We start from the raw sequence: 20,540 nt of genomic DNA, 5'->3' as shown, positions 1-20,540 counted from the left end.
GAGAGAGCAAAAACGAAAGAAAAGAAGAATTTGGTGGGAGTTGAGAATGCAGTGACAAAGTATGCAAGGCAATGTGTAAGAAAATAAGGGGGAGGGTACATGTTTTCTACAATATTTCATCTCTGCCATATACAACTGGATGTAGGTTTTTTTGTATCCAAACACTGTGTGACTTCTGAAATATTTTCATGAACTTTTCTTACTCTTAGATTGGAGCATTTTATTTAAATCTTGGTGGTGCTCCAGAGGGCCCAGCAGGGACAGGTAAAACAGAGACCACCAAAGATTTGGCTAAAGCTCTTGCCGTGCAATGTGTTGTCTTCAACTGTTCTGATGGCCTTGATTACCTAGCCATGGGGAAGGTAAATTGAACCAATCTTTTATTGTTTGATTTCCAGTTTTTAAAGGTGGCACTGTTTTTCATTTTCAGTAGATGCTCATCTTTAACAAAAACATTTAAAAACAATAACACATACCTTGGTCACACAATCCAATTGTGCACAGAACTGTACAGTTAACTTCACAACTATCGGTTGAATCAAAGGCCATTGTGAGGGGAAAAGGGGCCCACTCTGAATCAGGTGCAAAGCCCAGGAGACCCCAGAGGGCAGCCCCCACCATTTCATCCCTAGGGGTGAAAGGAGACCAGCAGTGCCTCCTGTTCACCAAGAGGCTGCTGTAATAATAATAATAATAATAATTTATTTATTTATACCCCGCCGATCAGGCTGGGCTTCCACAGCCACTCTGGGCGGCTTCCAACAAAATATTAAAATACTGTAATACAGAGGGCTGTGTGTTCCTTGGAGGCCACAATCTGCTACCCCTGTGGATCCTGCTGCCTGAGGTGGTCATCTTGCCTCATGGGTTGGCCAGCCCAGGAAGGCTTTCTCTATTCCTGGAAGTTACAAATATCAACAACTACTAAGTATGTTGTCAAGGAGGGCATCCATCCTGATACTTTAGCTGCAGTCCTATGCAAACTTAACTTGGGAGTCTGAATAAACTTGCAGAGGATCTTTCTCTTTAAGTACCATCGTACCTCGGCCCCCAAACACCTTGGGAGTCGAACGTTCTGGCTCCCTAATGATCAAAAACCAGAAGTGAGTGTTCAAGTTTTCGAATGTTCTTTTGGAAGCCAAACTTCCAGCGGGGCTTCTGTGGCTTCCAATTGGCTGCAGGAGCTTCCAGCAACCAATCAGAAGTTGCATTTTAGAAGTTTTAAACTTTGAGGAGTCGGGATAGTTGGACAAGACAGAGGTTGCTAATGTGTCCAAAGCAAACAAGTTCTGCAGGTCTTTTTAAAATTGCAATTGAAGCAGTATCCAGGAACATAATTAATGCTGCTGCAATCGAAGAATATACATTTGATGTGATTCGCTTGGACACTTGTGAAACTGATTCTAAGGCAAGTAATGACCTTCTATGCCAGCTTTGGAACTGATTTTAAAAGGTTCTTGCAAAATTATTTTTAGTGTTTGAACAGCCCACAGCCATACATGAACTCATACAGCCCTTATAAGTTAAAGTACAGTTTCTCTACTTCATCAGCTCTTATGGGGTTGGTTAAATAGCTGTAACTGGGAGTTAGGAAACATGAAGAGAACAGACCTCACCTCCATCACTGCCTCTCTGGTATTTATGTATTAAGTTACCAGTAGTTGATCAGGAGGACTACTGCCATGATAGCTGTAAAGGGGAAATAATTCCTGCTTCTCCACAGAAATCATTTCCTGTACATAGTCTAGGCAAGCAACAATTATATAGAGGCACCCCAATTTGTTCATTTGCCTAATACAACTAGATTTGATGAGACTGTAAGAATAGTAGTAAACAAATGTTCCCAAGGCATCACAATACTCCTTTTTACATCTTCGAACTATTGCTTAGTTATACAATGCCTGGCTTACCATTTTGTTTCTAGTTTTTCAAGGGGTTGGCTTCTTCAGGTGCCTGGGCCTGCTTTGATGAATTCAATCGCATTGAGTTGGAAGTCCTGTCTGTAGTGGCTCAGCAGATCCTTTGCATCCAGAGGGCTATACAGCTGAAGCTGGAGACGTTTAATTTTGAAGGGACTGAACTGAAGCTGAACCCCAACTGCTTTGTTGCTATTACTATGAATCCAGGTTATGCAGGGCGCTCTGAACTGCCGGACAATCTCAAGGTAAAATAGTGAAAGAAAAACCATGTTAACTGAGAGTCATTTCAGATACTGCTTTTAAAAGCATGATTTCTCTAAGAATTGTTTTAAGATCTATGCATACTTCTAAACTCCTTTCAGGAGTGAGACTACTGCTGGCTGAGCTGTCCCAAGGCAAGGTGAGCAGGGTGGGGGGTGGGGGGAGCCTTTAAAATAAGAGTTTGTCTTACACCACCCTTTTTCAAGTGTAACATCTGCTGGATTGCTAGGTCATGTGACTGAGCTGAATCAGTTTTGAATAGGAGTAAACCTATCCCTACCCCATGTTCCTGCCAAGCTCCACCACTCCTCCAGAATGTCCCCTTCTCATGACTGAGCTGGCTGAGTCCCAGTTGGGCCAGGATGGAGAACTGAGATACTCTGGCATATCTCTGAGCTGGGATGAGGGATTTTAGTCAGTGTAGCCCCAGCTGAGCCACAGACCTGCCTATTCCAAACTCTGCACATCTCAGCGGATTTTGGGTTTGGCTTGCTCCCTATGCATGGCATATAAGTGGTGGTCAGTAGCTTTCTTGCTCTGGATATTCTTGGAAAAAACAGCTCAGTAGGTTTTTTGTATGGTTCAGCTTGGATGGCAAGTCCTTTCTTCTTTAATAAGAGGCTGCTTAGCAGCTATGAAATAAAGTTTCCAGAACAATTGTATGAAAATTTATTAAACGTTTGTGGAGGTTTTTTTTTTTTTGTTGAAGTGAAAGACAAATGTATAAATAAGCATACTAGTGCCACTGAAAAAATATAGCCTTGAGGGGGACAGAATTGCCATACTTTCTTTCCCCCCCAATTTGTTCATATATTTTATTTTTGAATTTTTGAATTTTTTTAACAATCATACTTTCCTTGATGTGCCTTTTAGGTCCTCTTCCGAACTGTTGCCATGATGGTTCCTAACTATGCTCTCATTGCTGAAATCTCTCTCTATTCATATGGGTTTCTGAATGCTAAACCTTTATCAGTGAAGATAGTAATGACCTACAGATTGTGCTCGGAACAGCTTTCATCTCAGTTCCATTATGACTATGGTATGCGTGCAGTCAAAGCAGTGCTGATAGCTGCTGGCAATCTAAAACTGAAATTCCCTTTTGAAAATGAAGATATACTGGTAAGTGGCACATTATTAACCTGACTTTAGAAACAGTCATTAGTTCTCAAATGGACTTAAGAGCATTTTAGTATCTTGCTGTTTTATCCCATTTCCAGTAACATTGGTGTAATTTTTCCATGTATGAAATTTAGAAGATCAGCTAGCAGATGTCTTTGTAGTTCAGTGGTCTAAAGCAGTTCAGTTCAGTGATGTCAGTACACAATGGACTCCTGTATGACCAGTGAGAGGTGCAAAATGAGGAGAGGGGGGAGCCTGAGGAGAGTCCCAGGGGCCACATTCAGCCCCTGGGTCTGATGTTCCCCACCCAATTTAAATGAATTTTTTTTGTGATGAATTATAAATAAAGTCAAGAACAGTACAGATGTACCTTGGTTTTCAAACAGCCTAGTTCTCAAACGTTTTGGCTCCCAAAAGATCAAAACTTGGAAGTGACTGTTCCAGTTTTTGAATATTATTTATAATTCATCAGAAAATTGGTAGGGCTTCCGTGGCTTCCAGTTGGCTGAAGGAGCTTCCTGCAGCCATTCAGAAGCCCCACTTTGGTTTTCGAACGTTTTGGAAGTTAAACAGACTTCTGGAACAGATTCTGTTCAACTTCCAAGGTACGACTGTACTAGAAATACTACAAGAAGTCTTGTGTGTCCTTAAAGACTGACAGTTACATTGTGCCATAAGTTTTCATATACCAGACTCTCAGAGTACCCCAAAATTATACACGTAAGGACTTTCCCCAGCAGCTGTAATACCAGCAGCAAGTGGGGGAGAAAGGTACTCCTTGGAAAAGCAAAGTGTTTTATGTGGCTTTGAACAACATTTGCTTTCTCACCTATAGTGTTCTCCCAGGCTGCTTAAGCTATCTGTGATCAACATAGAGATCAGCAAAATCCTCAGATGGATTGCAAGTGTTAGGCATACTGATTCAACATAACTAACACAAAGCCCTTTCAGTCTAGAGGTCATAGAAGTGGTTTCCCATACCCATTATAGGAATGAGTAATGTTTCCCTTTCCCAAGCCTGTATCAAGATGGGGGAGCAAGTGAAGGCACATGCCCCAGGTGGCAGGTTAGGGGGCAGAAAAGCAGTGTATTGCTGGGTAGACAACTCTTCTAATAAGTGGAACCCGGCCAGAATAAAAGGAGTCACTGAGCATGCATGTGCCTCTTTCCTCCCTGGTGACGATGTGCTGTGGCTGGCTACAGCCTAAACATCTCTTCTAATAAGCAGAAGTTCCATTTATTAGAAGGGGGTGGCTATAGAAAGGCCCACCTCCTTGCTCACCCCAGGAAGAACAAGGTGAGAAGCTGCTGCGTCAGAGGGAGATGAAGGGAAAAAATGCTCTCCTTTGTTGTGCTGTCACTTCTGCCACCAAGAGAAGGAAGCCTGCATAGGCCATCAAGGGGGAACAAACATTCCACTTTGTGACTTTCCCATGCTGGCACTGCCACCAAGAGAAGGAATTGTGTGTAGGCATTCTTCTCTTGGTGGTGCCAGTGGTAGCAAGAGGCAGACATGAACATGCAAGGGAGGAGAGTAGCAGTAAAGACTTTTGCCTTCCCAAAGCTAGATATGTAGATCCAGCACTGCCCTATCCTCCCTCACCCCAACTAATTTCTTTCTTGGAGACAAGTTTTGATTCATGTTAGGATTGTATTGCTTTAACTTAGCAATGTGGTTAATTATCAGCTTGAAAGAAAAATAGTTGTAGGAGACACAGTGCAGTTGATGGAACTTTGTTTTTATTGCTGAGCAGCTTAATATTTGTGATATAAACTAGAAAATTATTTCTGTCCAACTCTGCTGCTGTTTCTCTTCCTTTGTTCAGCTCCTTCGATCAATCAAAGATGTAAATGAACCTAAGTTTTTGTCACATGACATACCTCTGTTTATGGGCATTACAAGTGATTTATTCCCTGGTATTAAGCTTCCTGAAGCTGACTACAATGTGAGTACATTTTTAGTGTATTGTTCTCCAGTAATTCTTTCAGTATTTGACAGTTTTAGCTCATGTGGTTGTCTGTTTCTAACTGAATGATGTGCCGTGTCTATTTTTTAAGTGGACTGTTTTCAAAAAACTTCAGTTCACCCAGTCTTACCGTGAACCCAAAGTCTGCTTCAGAACTTGATGTGTTTGCTTATTTTATTTTCTCACATTTATATTCAGCTGCTCTTCAATCATGGAATCCAATGTAGTGCACCTGTGGTTCCCAGATGGTCAACCATTAAGGAACTGATCAGAGTCAGACCTGCACAGCTTTAGCAAGGTGGTAGCCTCAAGTACCTTCAGACACTACTCTAGGACCAATTCTCTGTTTGTAGAAGCCCCCCAGCATTTGTAATAGAAAGCAAAAAGGCTTCATCCTTTTGCAGTCTTTCAGTATCTACTTTAGGCTGCACTGCTACATATGTTGTTCTTTAGTTGTTTAGTCGTGTCCTACTTTTTGTGACCCCAGGCACTTCTGTCTTCCACTGCCTCCCGCAGTTTAGTCAACTCATGCTGGTAGCTTCGAGAACACTGTCCAACCATCTCGTCCCCTCGTCCTTCTCCTTGTGCCCTCAATCTTTCCCAGCATCAGGGTCTTTTCCAGGGAGTCTCTTCTCATGAGGTGGCCCAAGTATTGGAGCCTCAGCTTCAGGATTGGTCCTTCTAGTGAGCACTCAGGGTTGATTTCCTTCAGGGTGGATCAGTTTGAACTTTTTGCAGTCTGTGGGACTCTCAATAGTCCCCTCCAGCACCACAATTCAAAAGCATCAATTCTTCGGCGATCAGCCTTCTTTATGGTCCAGCTCTCACTTCCATACATCACTACTGGGAAAACCATAGCTTTAACGATACAGATTTTTTGTTAGCAAGGTCTCTACTTTTTAAGATGCTGTGTAGGTTTGTCATCGCTTTTCTCCCAAGAAGCAGGCGTCTTTTAATTTCTACATACACTTACCTACAAATAATCCTCACTGAATTCAGTGGGTCTTATTTATGAGTAGATGTGCATGGGATTGCACTGCTACTAATTCTAACATCCATCTCATTCCTACTAGGATTATCTTCCTAGTCAAGTAACTTGTCACAAACGTCCCTCTAGATTTTCTTCAGCTTCCAGCTGCCACTGCCTCATGTCATTTAAAAAGAAGGTCCCCAGTCTAATGTTGGCAGTCTCAATATACATACATGTGCCCTATACATGCCTGTTTAGAAATAAGTCTCTTTACTGTATTTTCAATTGCGCTTACTCCAAGGTGTGTACAGAATTGCAGTTCCTATGATTTTGCTCAGTTTTAAGGTGCTCACAGAGCTCCTTTCATTCTTATTTCTTCATTCAAAGTCTTTGTTTCTTAACTTGGTAACTATATAAAAGGTAAAGGTACCCCTGCCCATACGGGCCAGTCTTGACAGACTCTGGGGTTGTGCGCCCATCTCACTTAAGAGGCCAGGGGCCAGCGCTGTCCGGAGACACTTCCGGGTCACGTGGCCAGCATGACATCGCTGCTCTGGCGAGCCAGAGCTGCACACGGAAACGCCGTTTACCTTCCCGCTGGTAAGCGGTCCCTATTTATCTACTTGCACCCGGAGGTGCTTTCGAACTGCTAGGTTGGCAGGCGCTGGGACCGAGCAGCGGGAGCGCACCCCGCCGCAGGGATTCGAACTGCCGACCTTTCGATTGGCAAGTCCTAGGCGCTGAGGCTTTAACCCACAGCGCCACCTGCGTCCCTATAACTATATAGTAACTATATAGTATATGGTATATATATATATATATATATATATATATATATATATATATGTATATGGTAACTATATAGTACCGTTCTTTTTGTGGTTCTATGACAACATAGCAAAAATCTGTTCATTTCTGTAAATGCATAATTTCACCTTGTTTTGATGTTTGTTGAATTCAGATGACGATTGTCTAGCCTAGCTAAACTCAGCTGAAACACCTAATGGACAATTTGAGGTATATGAGTTGCATTTTAAGAAAAAGAAGGAAAACTGAATGTTAATCTTTTTTTCAAATGAAGTGTGTTTGTGTACATGTGCAAATGCATACAAGAAAGGAGAAATAGCTGAGATTTACCTTTTAAAATTGTATTCCAGGATTTTCTGGAATGTGCAAATGAATGCTGTAAAGCACACAATGTTCAGCCTGTTAAAGTTTTTCTAGAAAAGATGATACAGACCTATGAAATGATGATAGTTAGACATGGGTAAGTATAATTATGATAAATAATATTCATAGGTATGGGGTTCAGAAAATGGCAACCAACCTGATCAAAGGTGTAATGGGGTACGGGGTTGCTTGTGCATAAAGCGCAAACTCCTCCAGGCTGAGTAGTTTGGACAAAACTTCCCCCCCCCCAGGCTGGACAGTCAGTACACCATGACTGTCTCAATCACTGGAAGAATCCGTCAGTGGGCGTTTCCTGAATTTCTTCCAACATAAGAGTTCTTTCACACCCAATCGTCGTCTCCCTTCACCTCTATCTCCTTCCCCAGCGGAAGCGTCCTCTCTCCCTTTGCTGGTTCCCTCTCCAGCATCATCATTAGGGAGCCTCAGCGCCACCCTTGGCTCCGATGGCAGTTCCCTGACAAAAGGGATAGAACAACTCACGTATGAGGAAATGTTGCAGCATTTGGGACTTTTTAGTTTAGAGAAAAGGCAAATAAGAGGTGACATGATAGGGAAGATAAGAAAGTTATACATGGCATGGAGAAAGTATACTTCTATCCTTCTTGGTTGACCGTGCAACCAAGTTCTTCATGGAGAACTTGATTCTACAGCTGATCCCTGCAGAAAGTAGGGTTTAATTCACAGCTATGGGTGGTGAGTTGAACACTGCTGGTTTGGCTGCATGACTGAGTTCCCTTTAGGAAAATCAGTCACACCACTGATCCCTGAAGAAAGCAGCTTTGCAGCCCTACCATTGGCCAAAGTCCTTTGTCCCATGGTTCCCAAGCAGAGCTGGTCTGGTTAAGTTGACATAGTTTCCCTTATAGCGGGGTAAAGAAAACTCACTGTATTTTTTGCCACCTCATTCCTTACCTTTCTGTAGCTTTTACAAGGAGCTGAATGTTCTAGCTTTTGCAATAATAAACAGTTAAATGTATGTTCATGTTTAGTCATGAGACTTCTTGGCAAAAAAGGAAAATACTAAATAACAACTTTTTATTTATCAGTTTTATGCTTGTAGGTGAGCCTTTTGCCGGGAAGACCAAAGTTTTGCATGTGTTGGCAGATACACTTTCCCTTATGAATGAACGTGGGTATGGGGACGAAGAAAAGGTAGTTCACAGAACTGTGAATCCCAAAGCTATTACTATGGGACAACTTTTTGGAAGATTTGATCCAGTATCTCATGAGGTAAGTTAATCACAAAATAGAGTGGAGGAGCGGGACGCGGGTGGCGCTGTGGGTTAAATCACAGAGTCTGGGACTTGCCGATCAGAAGGTCGGCAGTTCGAATCCCTGCAACGGGGTGAGCTCCCGTTGCTCGGTCCCTGCTCCTGCCAACCTAGCAGTTCGAAAGCATGTCAAAGTACAAGTAGATAAATAGGTACTGCTCCGACGGGAAGGTAAACAGCGTTTCTGTGCGCTGCTCTGGTTCACCAGAAGCAGCTTAGTCATGCTGGCCACATGACCCGGAAGCTGTACGCCAGCTCCCTCGGCCAATAAAGCAAGATGAGCGCTGCAACCCCAGAGTCAGCCACAACTGGACTTAACTGTCAAGGGTCCTTTACCTTTACCTTTTTAGAGCGGAGGAGCAGGGAGAAATAAAAAGTACCTTACAGTAATGAACCATATAAGCCCTTGGGTGAGGTGTGAAGGGTTGGGGTTGGCAGTGGGGAGGGGAGGGGAGGGGAGGTGGCATTGTGAACTGTGTGGGCAGGGACAGCAACCCTTAGCATGAATACATATTCATACAAAGAAAGGCAGTATTTTTGCACATTCTCCACCTAGCTCATATTACTGGTAATATATCTACGTTTTATTCTAAAGTGTGTCCAGAAAACAATTTAAGCTTAGCTTTTTCCTAGATGTTCATTTGCTTAGGTTTTGTCCATTCAGTAGAACAGATTACCATATTCAAATGATTTACACAATTGGGTTCTGTTGAATGCTTCCTTCAAATTTTAAAAGGTCTTTTTTCACTTATTTTAGTGGACAGATGGCATAGTTGCCAACACTTTTCGAGAATTTGCTTTAACTGAGACACCTGATCGCAAATGGGTTGTTTTTGATGGTCCTATTGATACCCTTTGGATAGAGAGCATGAACACTGTGTTGGATGACAACAAAAAGGTAATGTCTAAGTAATCCAGATACATCAGGCAATTGTAAAATTGTTCAAGTGTATTGAGATAAAACAGGTTGAGAAGTTACTCATTGAGCCTTGGCCCCAAATAGCTAGCTCTTTGTGTAACTACAGCACAAATGACATCACAGATGCATATTGGGTTTGCTGGCTTTTAAAGAAGAAACACTTACAGGAAGGAGGAAACTGGAAAGAGTGCCAGTAGCAGAGCTGATATATAAGCAATCAGGTCTTTTGTCAAATCAGTCTAAAATTCATTCCATATCATACACATCTAATGTTATCATCATCATCATCATCATCATCATCATCATTTCTAGCACTCATGTTTGTATTTTTGAGAGGCACTTTGTTTTCTAACCTTGTAGTACCAGATTTAACAATAAGTGCAAGTAGGAGCCAGCTTAGGACGCGGGTGGCACTGTGGTCTAAACCACTGAGCCTCTTGGGCTTGCCGATCAGAAGGTTGGAGGTTCGAATCCCCACGACGGGGTGAGCTCCTGTTGCTCGGTCCCAGCTCCTGCCAACCTAGCAGTTCGAAAGCACGCCAAAAAGTGCAAGTAGATAAATAGGTATCGCTCCGGCAGGAAGGTAAACGGCATTTCCGTGTGCTGCTCTGGTTTCGGTGTTCTGTTGCACCAGAAGCAGCTTAGTCATGCTGGCCACATGAACCAGAAAAACTGTCTGCGGACAAATGGCGGCTCCCTCGGCCTGTAAAGCGAGATAATAATAATAATAATAATAATAATAATAATAATTTTTTATTTATACCCCGCCCTCCCCAGCCAAGGCCGGGCTCAGAGCGGCTTACAAACAATAATAAAAACAAGATGAATGATTACAACTTAAAAACAAAATTAAAATACAACATTAAAATAATGGAACATTAAAATATTAAAATGTAGCCTCATCGCAGGGGGAGAAGGAAAAGGAAAAAAAGAGAGAGAGAGAGAGAGAGAGGGAGGGAGGGAATCAAATTGGCTCCAAGCCAAAGGCCAGGCGGAACAACTCTGTCTTACAGGCCCTGTGGAAAGAAATCAGATCCTGCAGGGCCCTGGTCTCAGGAGACAGAGCGTTCCACCAGGCCGGGGCCAGAGTTGAAAAGGCCCTGGCTCTGGTTGAAGCCAATCTAACTTCCTTAGGGCCCGGGACCACTAGGGTGTTGCTATTTATGGACCTTGAGGCTCTCCGTGGGGCATACCGGGAGAGGCGGTCCCGTAGGTACGAGGGTCCTAGGCCGTGAAGGGCTTTAAAGGTCAAAAGCAGCACCTTAAATCTGACCCTGTACTCCACCGGGAGCCAGTGCAGCTTGAAAAGCACTGGGTGAATATGCTCCCATGGCAGAGACCCCATGAGGAGCCTCGCTGCAGCATTCTGTACCCGCTGGAGTTTCTGGGACAGCTTTAAGGGCAGCCCCGCATAGAGCGAATTACAGTAGTCAAGCCTGGAGATGACCGTCGCATGGATGGGGCGGGAAAGGTAAGGGACCAACTGCTTGATGCGGCGAAGGTGGAAAAATGTCGCCTTGGCTGTTGCTGTAACCTGCGCCTCCATGGAAAGGGAGGCGTCAAGGATTACACCCAAACTCTTAACGGAAGGCAATGGCACTAATTGGGCCCCCGCAAGAGAAGGGAGTTGGTCCCTCATCCCCATGCCATCCCGACCTAGCCATAGGACCTCTGTCTTCAAAGGATTTAGTTTCAATCGGCTCCCACGAAACCATCCAGCCACAGCTTCCAAGCATCTGGTCAGTGTGTTCGGGGCCGAGTCAGTGTGGCCATCCATCAGCAGATAGAGCTGAGTGTCATCAGCATATTGGTGACAGCCCAGCCCAAAGCTCCAGATAATCTGGGCAAGGGGGCGCATAAAGATGTTAAAAAGCATCGGGGAGAGAATTGCGCCCTGCGGCACTCCACACACCAAGGATGAGATGAGCGCCACAACCCCAGAGTCATCTGCAACTGGACTTAACTGTCAGGGGTCCTTTACCTTTAGAAGCCAACTTACTTGAGCCAGTCAGCACACACACTCTTGGAAACCAGTCAACTACTAGGTTTTCTTAATTCGGGGTGGGGGGGTGTCATCGTAAAACTAATATGCTTTAAAAACTTCTCTCCCAAAATTTCTCAGGACCCTGTGGCACTATAACTGACTAAATGCCAGGTTTTGTAAGTAGCAGAAAAAATAGCTTAAGAAGAGCCATACAGAACCAATGAATGCATATATATCCAGTATTTGGTACAATCTGCAGTCTTATATCCAAATCCAATTATGATTTCAGTATTTTAGGGCTTATTTTCTATCGCAAAGACTCAATCATGCAACAGTTTCTGAGCTGCATTAAATCTGAACTTGGTACTTCCTCTTTCATTAAACAATTGTTCAGAGGAACTATAGTTTTAGATAGGATACTAAGCATCTAAAAACAACAACAGCAATACAGTGATAGTGGAGCAGAGCAATGGCCCAAAACTGGATATTAATAAATTAGCATTTTTCCAAATTTGATTATATAAGATCCTGATTATCGAAGATCCTTACATTTCGATAAATGAGATAAGTCACAATACCTGAAAGAAGCTGGGTTGCTTCTGGTGCATAAAATTTACAGCAGTCTAAAACTGGGTGTGGGTTTTGTTTTTTGTTTTTGTTCTTAGCTTTGTTTGATGAGTGGAGAAATCATTCAAATGTCCCCTCAGATGAGCCTCATCTTTGAAGCTATGGATCTGTCTCAGGCTTCGGTATGTTAAAGGCAAGTTCAAATAATTCACAGGACTTGAAATTGGAGACATAATGAAATTTTAAGAGAGATAAATATTATTATCCTGCAGCCTGCTACAGTCAGTCGTTGTGGAATGATTTATTTGGAGCCTTTACAGCTGGGCTGGTTGCCACTTGTAACATCTTGGTTGAGTACACTTCCTGAACCTCTGGACCAAAAGGAGTATCAAGAACTTTTTGAAGATCTCTTTAATTGGATAGTACCACCAGCATTAAGAATGCGTCAAAAAAAATGCAAAGTAGGTTGTTCTAAAAAAAAAAATGGCTTAGTATGTCTATTGTTAAGTACATGGGTTGGATCTACAGGGTTTTTTTGTTTGTTAAAGGTGTTAAGAGTTGATAGGAGACTGTAATGCTAACCCTCAGCTTCCAGAGTTCTCACTGTGACAGGCAGGGATCCTGCCAGCAAAGATACTCATGGAGGAATCTCAGTTCTCCCTCAGTGATTCCTTTCCACAGCCTTTGTCTGGAATAAATTCCTATCTCCATTAAGGCTCAGGCAGTGATGGAGTGATTGATAAGGCATCCCTTGAGACCAAATTGAATTTCCTCCTTTGGTTCTCTGAACTGTATTAAGTTAGTTTAAAGATCTTTTAGAAGGGTACTGGCTGGTACCTCTCTGAAGAGGATCCTGACTAATCCAAAAAGAAAATTGAAGTGTAGGCGGGTTACCATGAGGCAAGACACAGCAATAAAAGCAAGAAACTTTACTGAACTACATAACTGGGAAACAGGGGCAAAGCAACTGCTTATATACATTCTTGAAAACCACTGAATACATAACAAAATAGTAAACACAGTTTTCAGGCAAAGAAACAGAGAGAAAGTAGAAGCATAGAAGGGGTCTAGCTAAAGCCTAGACAGGAGAAAGAAATAATCCACTGTTGATGGAATTGGCTCAGGGTAAATAAAGAAATGTTCAGTCTTACCATAGTGAAATCTATTGTAAAACATGTTAACTGAGGTGAAGGAATTAATGTTGAACTAAGACAACTTCGGTTGGTTTGTTGTAGTATTTTTAGTAAGTATTTTGTGATCTTTATCAAGTCTATACGGAACACACACACAAATATTAATCAGTACACATTTTAAAAACAAAAGATTATTGACTGAAATGTTCTATAACTGATTAAGTTCATGAGGCATTCATATATATATATATATTTAAAAATCTTTTACTTTTATAGGAGCTGGTTCCCACCAGCAATAGCAATAATGTGGTTTCTCTCATTCGGCTTATTGAAATGTTGCTTAGTGATGCAGTGGAGAAGGAGCCTACCAGTCCACACATCCGCAAATGGATTATGGTTGGTCTGATGTTTTTATCTTTTCACTTATTTGAGCAAACTGTTTGAGTTATTTCACCCCACTTGAACTGGATTCATATTTAGTAGCGTAGCTGGCGGGGGGGGGGGGGGTGCACCCCTGACAGCACTTACCTTGGAGGTGGCGCACTAGAGCCCAAGGTGACAGGAGGTGACAAGTCCAGGAGCCCCAGAGCCCGGCACACTGCTCCCAAAAGCAGTGCGGCCCGGGGCTGGGCTTGCAGCGCTCTGGGCTGCTGTATCTCTCCCAGCCACCAGAGGGCAGCCGCGAAGGACACAACTGGCACCCACCCGCCACCTCCCCCTCAGCTGCCCTTCAGCTGAAGGGCGCCCTGCAAGAACATGGTGGCTCAGGCCTACGCTGCTTTTGCAGGCAGCACTGGCGCACACACACCACTTCCCCCTGAGCCGCCCTCTATGTGGAGGGTGCTGGGACACAGTTCTGGCAGTGCGCCCTGCCCTACCAGCTTGCTCTGCCCCCCTGGGCAGTGTGAACATTTGCCCCAGGCACCCCAGCGGCTTCCTATGCCACTGTCCATAATTGACATGAGTTATGTTTCTCTCACAAGATTCTCATGCTGGAGGAAGGAGTAGAGGTGTGTTTTGCTGATTTCTTTCTCCTCTCTACACCCTGAAAAGCTGCTGCAGCTGTGGACCTTCTGGAACAGCATATGGTGTGGTGCTTGGGGCTGCAGTGGGAAGGTAGAATCTGCAAAATTGCCTTCAGTTAGCAGGTTGCCTTCATTGGCTCTCAGGGCGTTCCACAAAGTGGCAAGAGCCCTCCTATTCACAGAAGGGCAAATCTAGATCCAGCCTGCAAGAGATTCTGAAATGGGTAGCTTATGGGTAAACAGACGTACAATTGCAGTCACCATAAGTTTATTAAGTAAGTCCCACTAAGTTCAATATGCAGAAAACTGGCTGGAAGATTGCATCCTCAAAATATTCTTTTTGCTATATAAATAGTATAACTTTAAAGCCTTTCAGGTGAGATTTGCCATGATTACATTGTCGTCCTCATAATTTCTTTCTCTTTTTAAAAATGGAAGGGTTGTTTTGCTTTTGCCACGGTCTGGTCCATTGGTGGAACCTGTGATGGTGACGGTCGGGTTCTGTTTGACGCCTTTATGAGGGATATTATAGGAGGGAAGATGGACAATCATCCGATGCCTGCAGCTGTGGGGAAATGGGAGCATCCGTTTGAAGAGAGAGGCTTGGTGTATGATTTCATGTTTGAGGTATGGAAAAAATTATATAATTATTAACAGATATTTGAAGTTCTTAAATATTTCATTAGGAATGAATAGCTGTTGAAAGCCATAGAATTTGAAAACATGAAGCTGCATTATACTATATATGGTACATCCACAAAAGCTTTGCCTTCAAATATGGGCATACTTTAGGAGGGGCAGGCTATGTTTGTGGGGGGAACAGAACTGATTTATCTGCAATGCAATTGGTCAGTTAAGTATTTTTATTCATTTATTTGCTCGGGGGGGGGGGAGCTACCCCCCGCCCGGCTTTGCCCATGCCTTCAAATGGTTTTGCATTACCTGGGAACTGCATGACACATAAAGTTGGAAATACTGTATGGTATCTGTACATTCCCACTGTTTGCATTAAAAGCAGTTAGAAGAGGGCTCATGGATTTGATACATGGGCCTCTTGATCTGCACTTTCCTTAACACTGAAATATATATGTATGTTTATGTTTATATATAAACAGGACTGCATAATAGGAGCAAGGTTGCTGAATTATGTGCCTGAATAATTACTGCTGTGTTGTATATGTGCTAAATAAACCTAATAAATTGCTAAAATACCACTTACATTTATTTTTAAATAGATATTTTGCAAAAAGGACTAAAAGTGCATTGCTGCTGCCGCCTCCTACAAGAAACCCAATGAGACAGGAGAGAAACAAAAGAAAACTCTGTTCCTCTTCTTTCCCTTCCTCCTTGTTTTTGTAATATGCAGTAATGAGGAATGGCTACAAATAGAGTGCGGAGACAATAGATGTACCTTTCCCTTTTTGTTTTGTAACACAAAAAGCCTTAATAAAAACTTTTTTAAAAAAAAAGTCAGCTTGCAAGGCGGAGGCTTTATCTTCTTTCCTTCCTTTTCTCTGCAGAGATAAGAAAAGAAAGGTTTTTGGAAGTAGCACACGCACTAGTTTGCTGCTTCTTGCAAAAACTGAAGAGAACGAGACTTCTCATCCTTTTCTTCACAGAGAAAAAAGGGTATTTACTCCTCCCAACTGGGTTTTTGCAAGGAAGCTGCAGTGAGGCCATAGCTCAGTTTGAAGAAGTGAAAAGGAAAACACATTTCTTTTCCTCTTTGGGGACGGAGGAATTTATTATTTATTACTTCATTGCATTTGTATCCCATTCTTTTTCCTCCTTGGAGCTCAAGCCAGTAGACAAAGTTCTACTCCCCATTTTAGCCTCACAGCAACCCTGCAAGGTAAGTTAGGCTGTGAGAGTAAGTGTCTGGCCCAAGGTCACCTAGGGAGTTTCATGTGGATTTGAATCCTAGTCTCTTCCAGCTCCTAGTCCAACACTCCAACTAATACGCCACTGTGCTTTATGACAAGTAAGGCTTTTTATATAAACACAGCTGTGCACACCATATGTAGGAGCAAGAAGGAGAGTGAGCTTATTGAGCCCCAGTACTAAATATTATTACTTGTTAGGAAATTCAAAAATACATTGCAATTTACCCTAAATATGTAGCAAATCATATTTTTTTTAAAAAAATCATTTTTATTAAATTTTGCACTTTAACAATCCAATCAAATCACATTAAATATTCCAGATTATACATATACATATCGAATAATCTGAATATTATGCCAAATTATAATTTTATAATAGGACTTCCCATGCTTCAAGTTCGGAGGGTACAATGTTATACATCTATAATGCTGATAATTTTGAAACAATTGCTTTGAGATTCAATTAAATGTTTTAAAACAACTAACTGCTAAAAGCATCAAGTTCTAGTGAAACTATTTTGAATATATTTTATCTGTACCGTATCTTTTGCAAAACTTTACTTCTGCATTTCTTCTTAGATGAAAGGCAAGGGCCGTTGGATGCATTGGAATGAAGCCATTAAAAGCATCAATTACAATGATAAAAATCTTAAGGTTCAAGACATTATAGTCCCAACAATGGACACAGTGAGATATACCTATTTGATGGAATTGTGCATTAAATATGGAAAGTAAGAAAAATTGCTTCCTATAATAGTGAAAATGTTTTCATTGTTCATGAGATCATACTATTCTAATAATGTTATTAATACTCCAAGAAATACTCTAAGAAATAAAACCCCCAGAAAAACAGTCCTCTTAGATTTGTGTCCAGCTGGGGTTTTTGTGTGCTTCTTAAGTTTCCATAATAATAAATTGGGGGGTTAATTCTGAGAATTGTCATCAACAAGTAGGGTGCTAAGTTTCTTTGAATTGTTCCCAACTGCACTTTTTAGTATGTATATTCCAGCTCAAAGCCATGACTCTTGCCAAGAATTATGTGAAAACTTTCCCATTTGCTGAAATAAATGGTATAGATGCACACAGTTGAAGCTAACTGCATGCTCTGTGCATATTTAACCCTGGTTTAATGTTGGGGCTTAAATGCACTGATCCATCTTATTCAAGCTGTGCAGGCTACTTGGGATCCCTGCTGATACACACACACACACACACACACACACACACACACACACATATATATCAGACAAATTGGGCCATTATAAGATGTGGAATAATTGGATGGCTCAAACTGGACTTTGAGAAACAGTAAAAAAAGAAGTGTTGGATGAACATGTTTGTGGAGAGTTTCATGATTTGTTTGCCACCACCAAAAAGGCCCTCTCTGATAGCCTGACCTCCAAAGTGGAAGTATCCAGGTTCATTTGAGGGGAAAACAGCCCTTTGGATACCACTGTTTATGGCTTTAAAGGTAAACTATCACTTTGTATTGTGTCTCAAAACTAAGTGACACTAGTTAAGAGTTTAGAAACATTAATCTACACTAGTCTGGTCTTAGAAATATTCTTTATAATTTTATAATTCTTAGTTATAAACTCTGAAATACTTACTGTTCATATAAAAAAACTTGAGTTGTGAATAAAATTATGGGGACCAACTCTGTAATATAATTCAGAAATTGTAGCTAAGAGTCTTTTGCCTAACATGTACTTCTACATCCCATTTTATTTATAGTTGTTCTCTTACATTTCTGTGATATTAGCTATATATTCATGGAAACAGAAAAATGCCATATGTTTATAAATCGCTGTAAAAATGCTACCATCAACAGTCTTTATTTGCTGATAATTATGTTTAATTTCCAAACAATATGTATACACTAATGAGAAACTAATACAAATATATGAATTTCTTTCCAAGACCGCTGCTTTTTGTGGGACCAACAGGTACTGGAAAATCTGTATATGTGAAGGACAAGCTAATGAACCATGTAGAAAAGAATCTCTACTTTCCATTCTTTGTTAATTTTTCTGCTCGAACCAGTGCCAACCAGACTCAGGTTGGTAAAAATAAACAGCAGTGTCGCTAGGTATTTTAAATATCTTGTGCATTAAGCCAATGACACAAATTGGCCTCTGGGGTAAATTAAGATGGTGAGTTGCTGGAGTTCTATAGGCCCTGCGCTTTACATGACACTCCACCCTGCAAGTATTTTTTTTAATTAAAAGGGGGAGGGGAGAGGCAGGAGATTTAGTCTTGGTGTAGAAGATCCCAGGGCTTGAGCATATAACATTAAATAAATATAGGAGGTACATGTCATGTGATTAGGGTATTTTGGTACCCCTCTGAGAAACAATGGAGTGTGCATCTGGGGTGAAGAAGCACTGGGACACGAACCTGCACAGTGTGTATGGAGGTCTTGGGCTGCCCAGATGAAAAGACCCCCCTCTTGGCCACACTGATGTGGTCCAAAGGAAAGCAGAGCAATATGCTTGGCACCAGTTTGGCTGCAGGAGTTGCCAGAAGGCGCCATCCAACCATCTTAGAAGACTACCATCTGAATTTCTTTACAGTTTACTCCCTAGCCCAGACATCCCCAAACTCAGCCCTCCAGATGTTTTGGGACTACAACTCCCATCATCCCTAGCTAACAGGACCAGTGGTCAAGGATGATGGGAATTGTAGTCTGAAAACATCTGGAGGGCCGAATTTGGGGATGCCTGCTCTAGCCCTTTCTTCTCCTGAAGTTGTCCCACAAGGCAGCAGAGGTTTAGGATCTCCTAGATGGGTTACCTTCCCAGGTTGATGAGCCCCATCTGCCACTCATTCCCCTCTACAGCATGTGCAAAAACTGCCTTCTTGACCATTGGACCCACTATTAGTCTCATCTACTCAATTTACTGAAGCCGGTCTTTCACATGTCCAGAAAACATTTTTCTCAGATGGAGACTCACCAGTAGAATAGCATTTTACCTTTGCTCAAAAACCTTTTTGGGAGTTTTACCACTTCATATGAAGTAAAATATATTAGCTTTTCAGGTTGGATTATTCTTATAACCACCATTTTTTTAATCAATAAAAATTCATTAGGGTGGATCTGTGCAAGCTACATTCACAAGCAGGTAATGGGTCACTTCAGTCAATCAATTAATAAACCTTTATTGGCATACATAGAAAACAGGAATATGTGGGTTAATGGGCCACTTGAAAACAATAATTCCCACCTTTCACTGTTTTTAAGCTTGAATATTTGCACAGCTGTTTAAGTCCTAGGGTTTTATTAAATCAAGTAGTGAAAGTCTTCTCAAGAAGCACATGGAAAACATTTTCAGAAAAAAATGACAAATAGGGACAAACTGAAACTCCTTACTGCTTTTGATGCAAATGGGCCCTCAGGCAGTTTACAACTGCATATTTCATTATATAATAAAATTGTAAGGCTGTTGTCAGGCTGCAGTTTGTATGGCTGTCAGCAAGCGGCCATGGCAACTCCTGTGTGACAACAGACCAGCAGGCAGACGAGCTAACAAGCATGGTTGTGGAGTAGGTAGCCCAAGTGAACTGTTCAAAAGAGGAGAAGGAGGTACTTCGGAAGTGCCTCTCTCCCATTAAATATGACTGGAGAAGCAATTAACAGAGGATGGTGCTTCAGAAAGCACCAAACCTTGGCTTTTGGTTAAGCTTTGGCAATGTGATGTGAGAGTAAAAAGGACTCTTTAGAAGCCCTGACATTCACAGGGCTTATTCACCAATAACTTTGGTAAGCCAAAGTTTAATGTATCACGTGAATGCAGCCAATATAAATTAATAGAATAAACTTACCTTTAGACACACCTGTATTTATTATAGAATACATGCTAGAATTTGATGGATTGGATCCAGAGAAAAGCATGGATAACAAGCTGGCAGAAGCTGATTTTCCTGCTCCCCTTTCTCTCCAATAGATCCCACAAGATTCCCCTGAGGGTTGCTGAATGGGGTGGGATGATGAACAAACTTCTGCGAGTGGGAGGCAGTGAAGAAGTCGGCTTTCACCAGCCCCGTTATGCACACTTTCCTCTGGAAACAACACTGACTGTTCTTTTGAATGAGCTGGTTTGTTAAGAAATATGTCCTGCTTTTGAATTTTAGAACATTATCATGGCCAGACTCGACAAGAGACGGAAAGGAATATTTGGCCCACCTATGGGAAAGAAGTGTATAATCTTTGTGGATGACATGAATATGCCTGCATTAGAACAGTATGGAGCACAGCCTCCTATTGAACTTCTGAGACAGTTTTTTGACCACGGCATCTGGTAACTATTCAGACTAAATTATTTTTATGTACA

General features: G+C 41.9%; 1 protein-coding gene across 2 annotated transcripts in view; it reads left to right on the top strand.

Annotated features, from left to right (window-relative positions):
* DNAH12 (dynein axonemal heavy chain 12) overlaps window positions 1–20,540 on the top strand; it is a 94,021-nt gene that overhangs the window by 32,812 nt on the left and 40,669 nt on the right. For both annotated transcript variants that reach the window (XM_079964927.1, XM_079964926.1), the window contains exons 26-39: window positions 210–362; window positions 1,925–2,164; window positions 3,054–3,299; window positions 5,126–5,245; window positions 7,394–7,503; window positions 8,474–8,657; window positions 9,456–9,596; window positions 12,267–12,350; window positions 12,441–12,629; window positions 13,578–13,697; window positions 14,765–14,953; window positions 16,789–16,940; window positions 18,130–18,268; window positions 20,341–20,507. In XM_079964927.1, the coding sequence (XP_079821053.1) occupies window positions 210–362; window positions 1,925–2,164; window positions 3,054–3,299; window positions 5,126–5,245; window positions 7,394–7,503; window positions 8,474–8,657; window positions 9,456–9,596; window positions 12,267–12,350; window positions 12,441–12,629; window positions 13,578–13,697; window positions 14,765–14,953; window positions 16,789–16,940; window positions 18,130–18,268; window positions 20,341–20,507 (2,234 nt within the window). The remainder of the gene's footprint in view (window positions 1–209; window positions 363–1,924; window positions 2,165–3,053; window positions 3,300–5,125; window positions 5,246–7,393; window positions 7,504–8,473; window positions 8,658–9,455; window positions 9,597–12,266; window positions 12,351–12,440; window positions 12,630–13,577; window positions 13,698–14,764; window positions 14,954–16,788; window positions 16,941–18,129; window positions 18,269–20,340; window positions 20,508–20,540) is intronic.

Source organism: Podarcis cretensis, assembly GCF_951804945.1.
Source record: "Podarcis cretensis genome assembly, chromosome: 2".
Taxonomy (NCBI): Eukaryota; Metazoa; Chordata; class Lepidosauria; order Squamata; family Lacertidae; genus Podarcis; species Podarcis cretensis.
The sequence above is the reverse complement of the archived record's forward strand: the minus strand, read 5'-3'. Positions and strand labels throughout refer to the sequence as shown.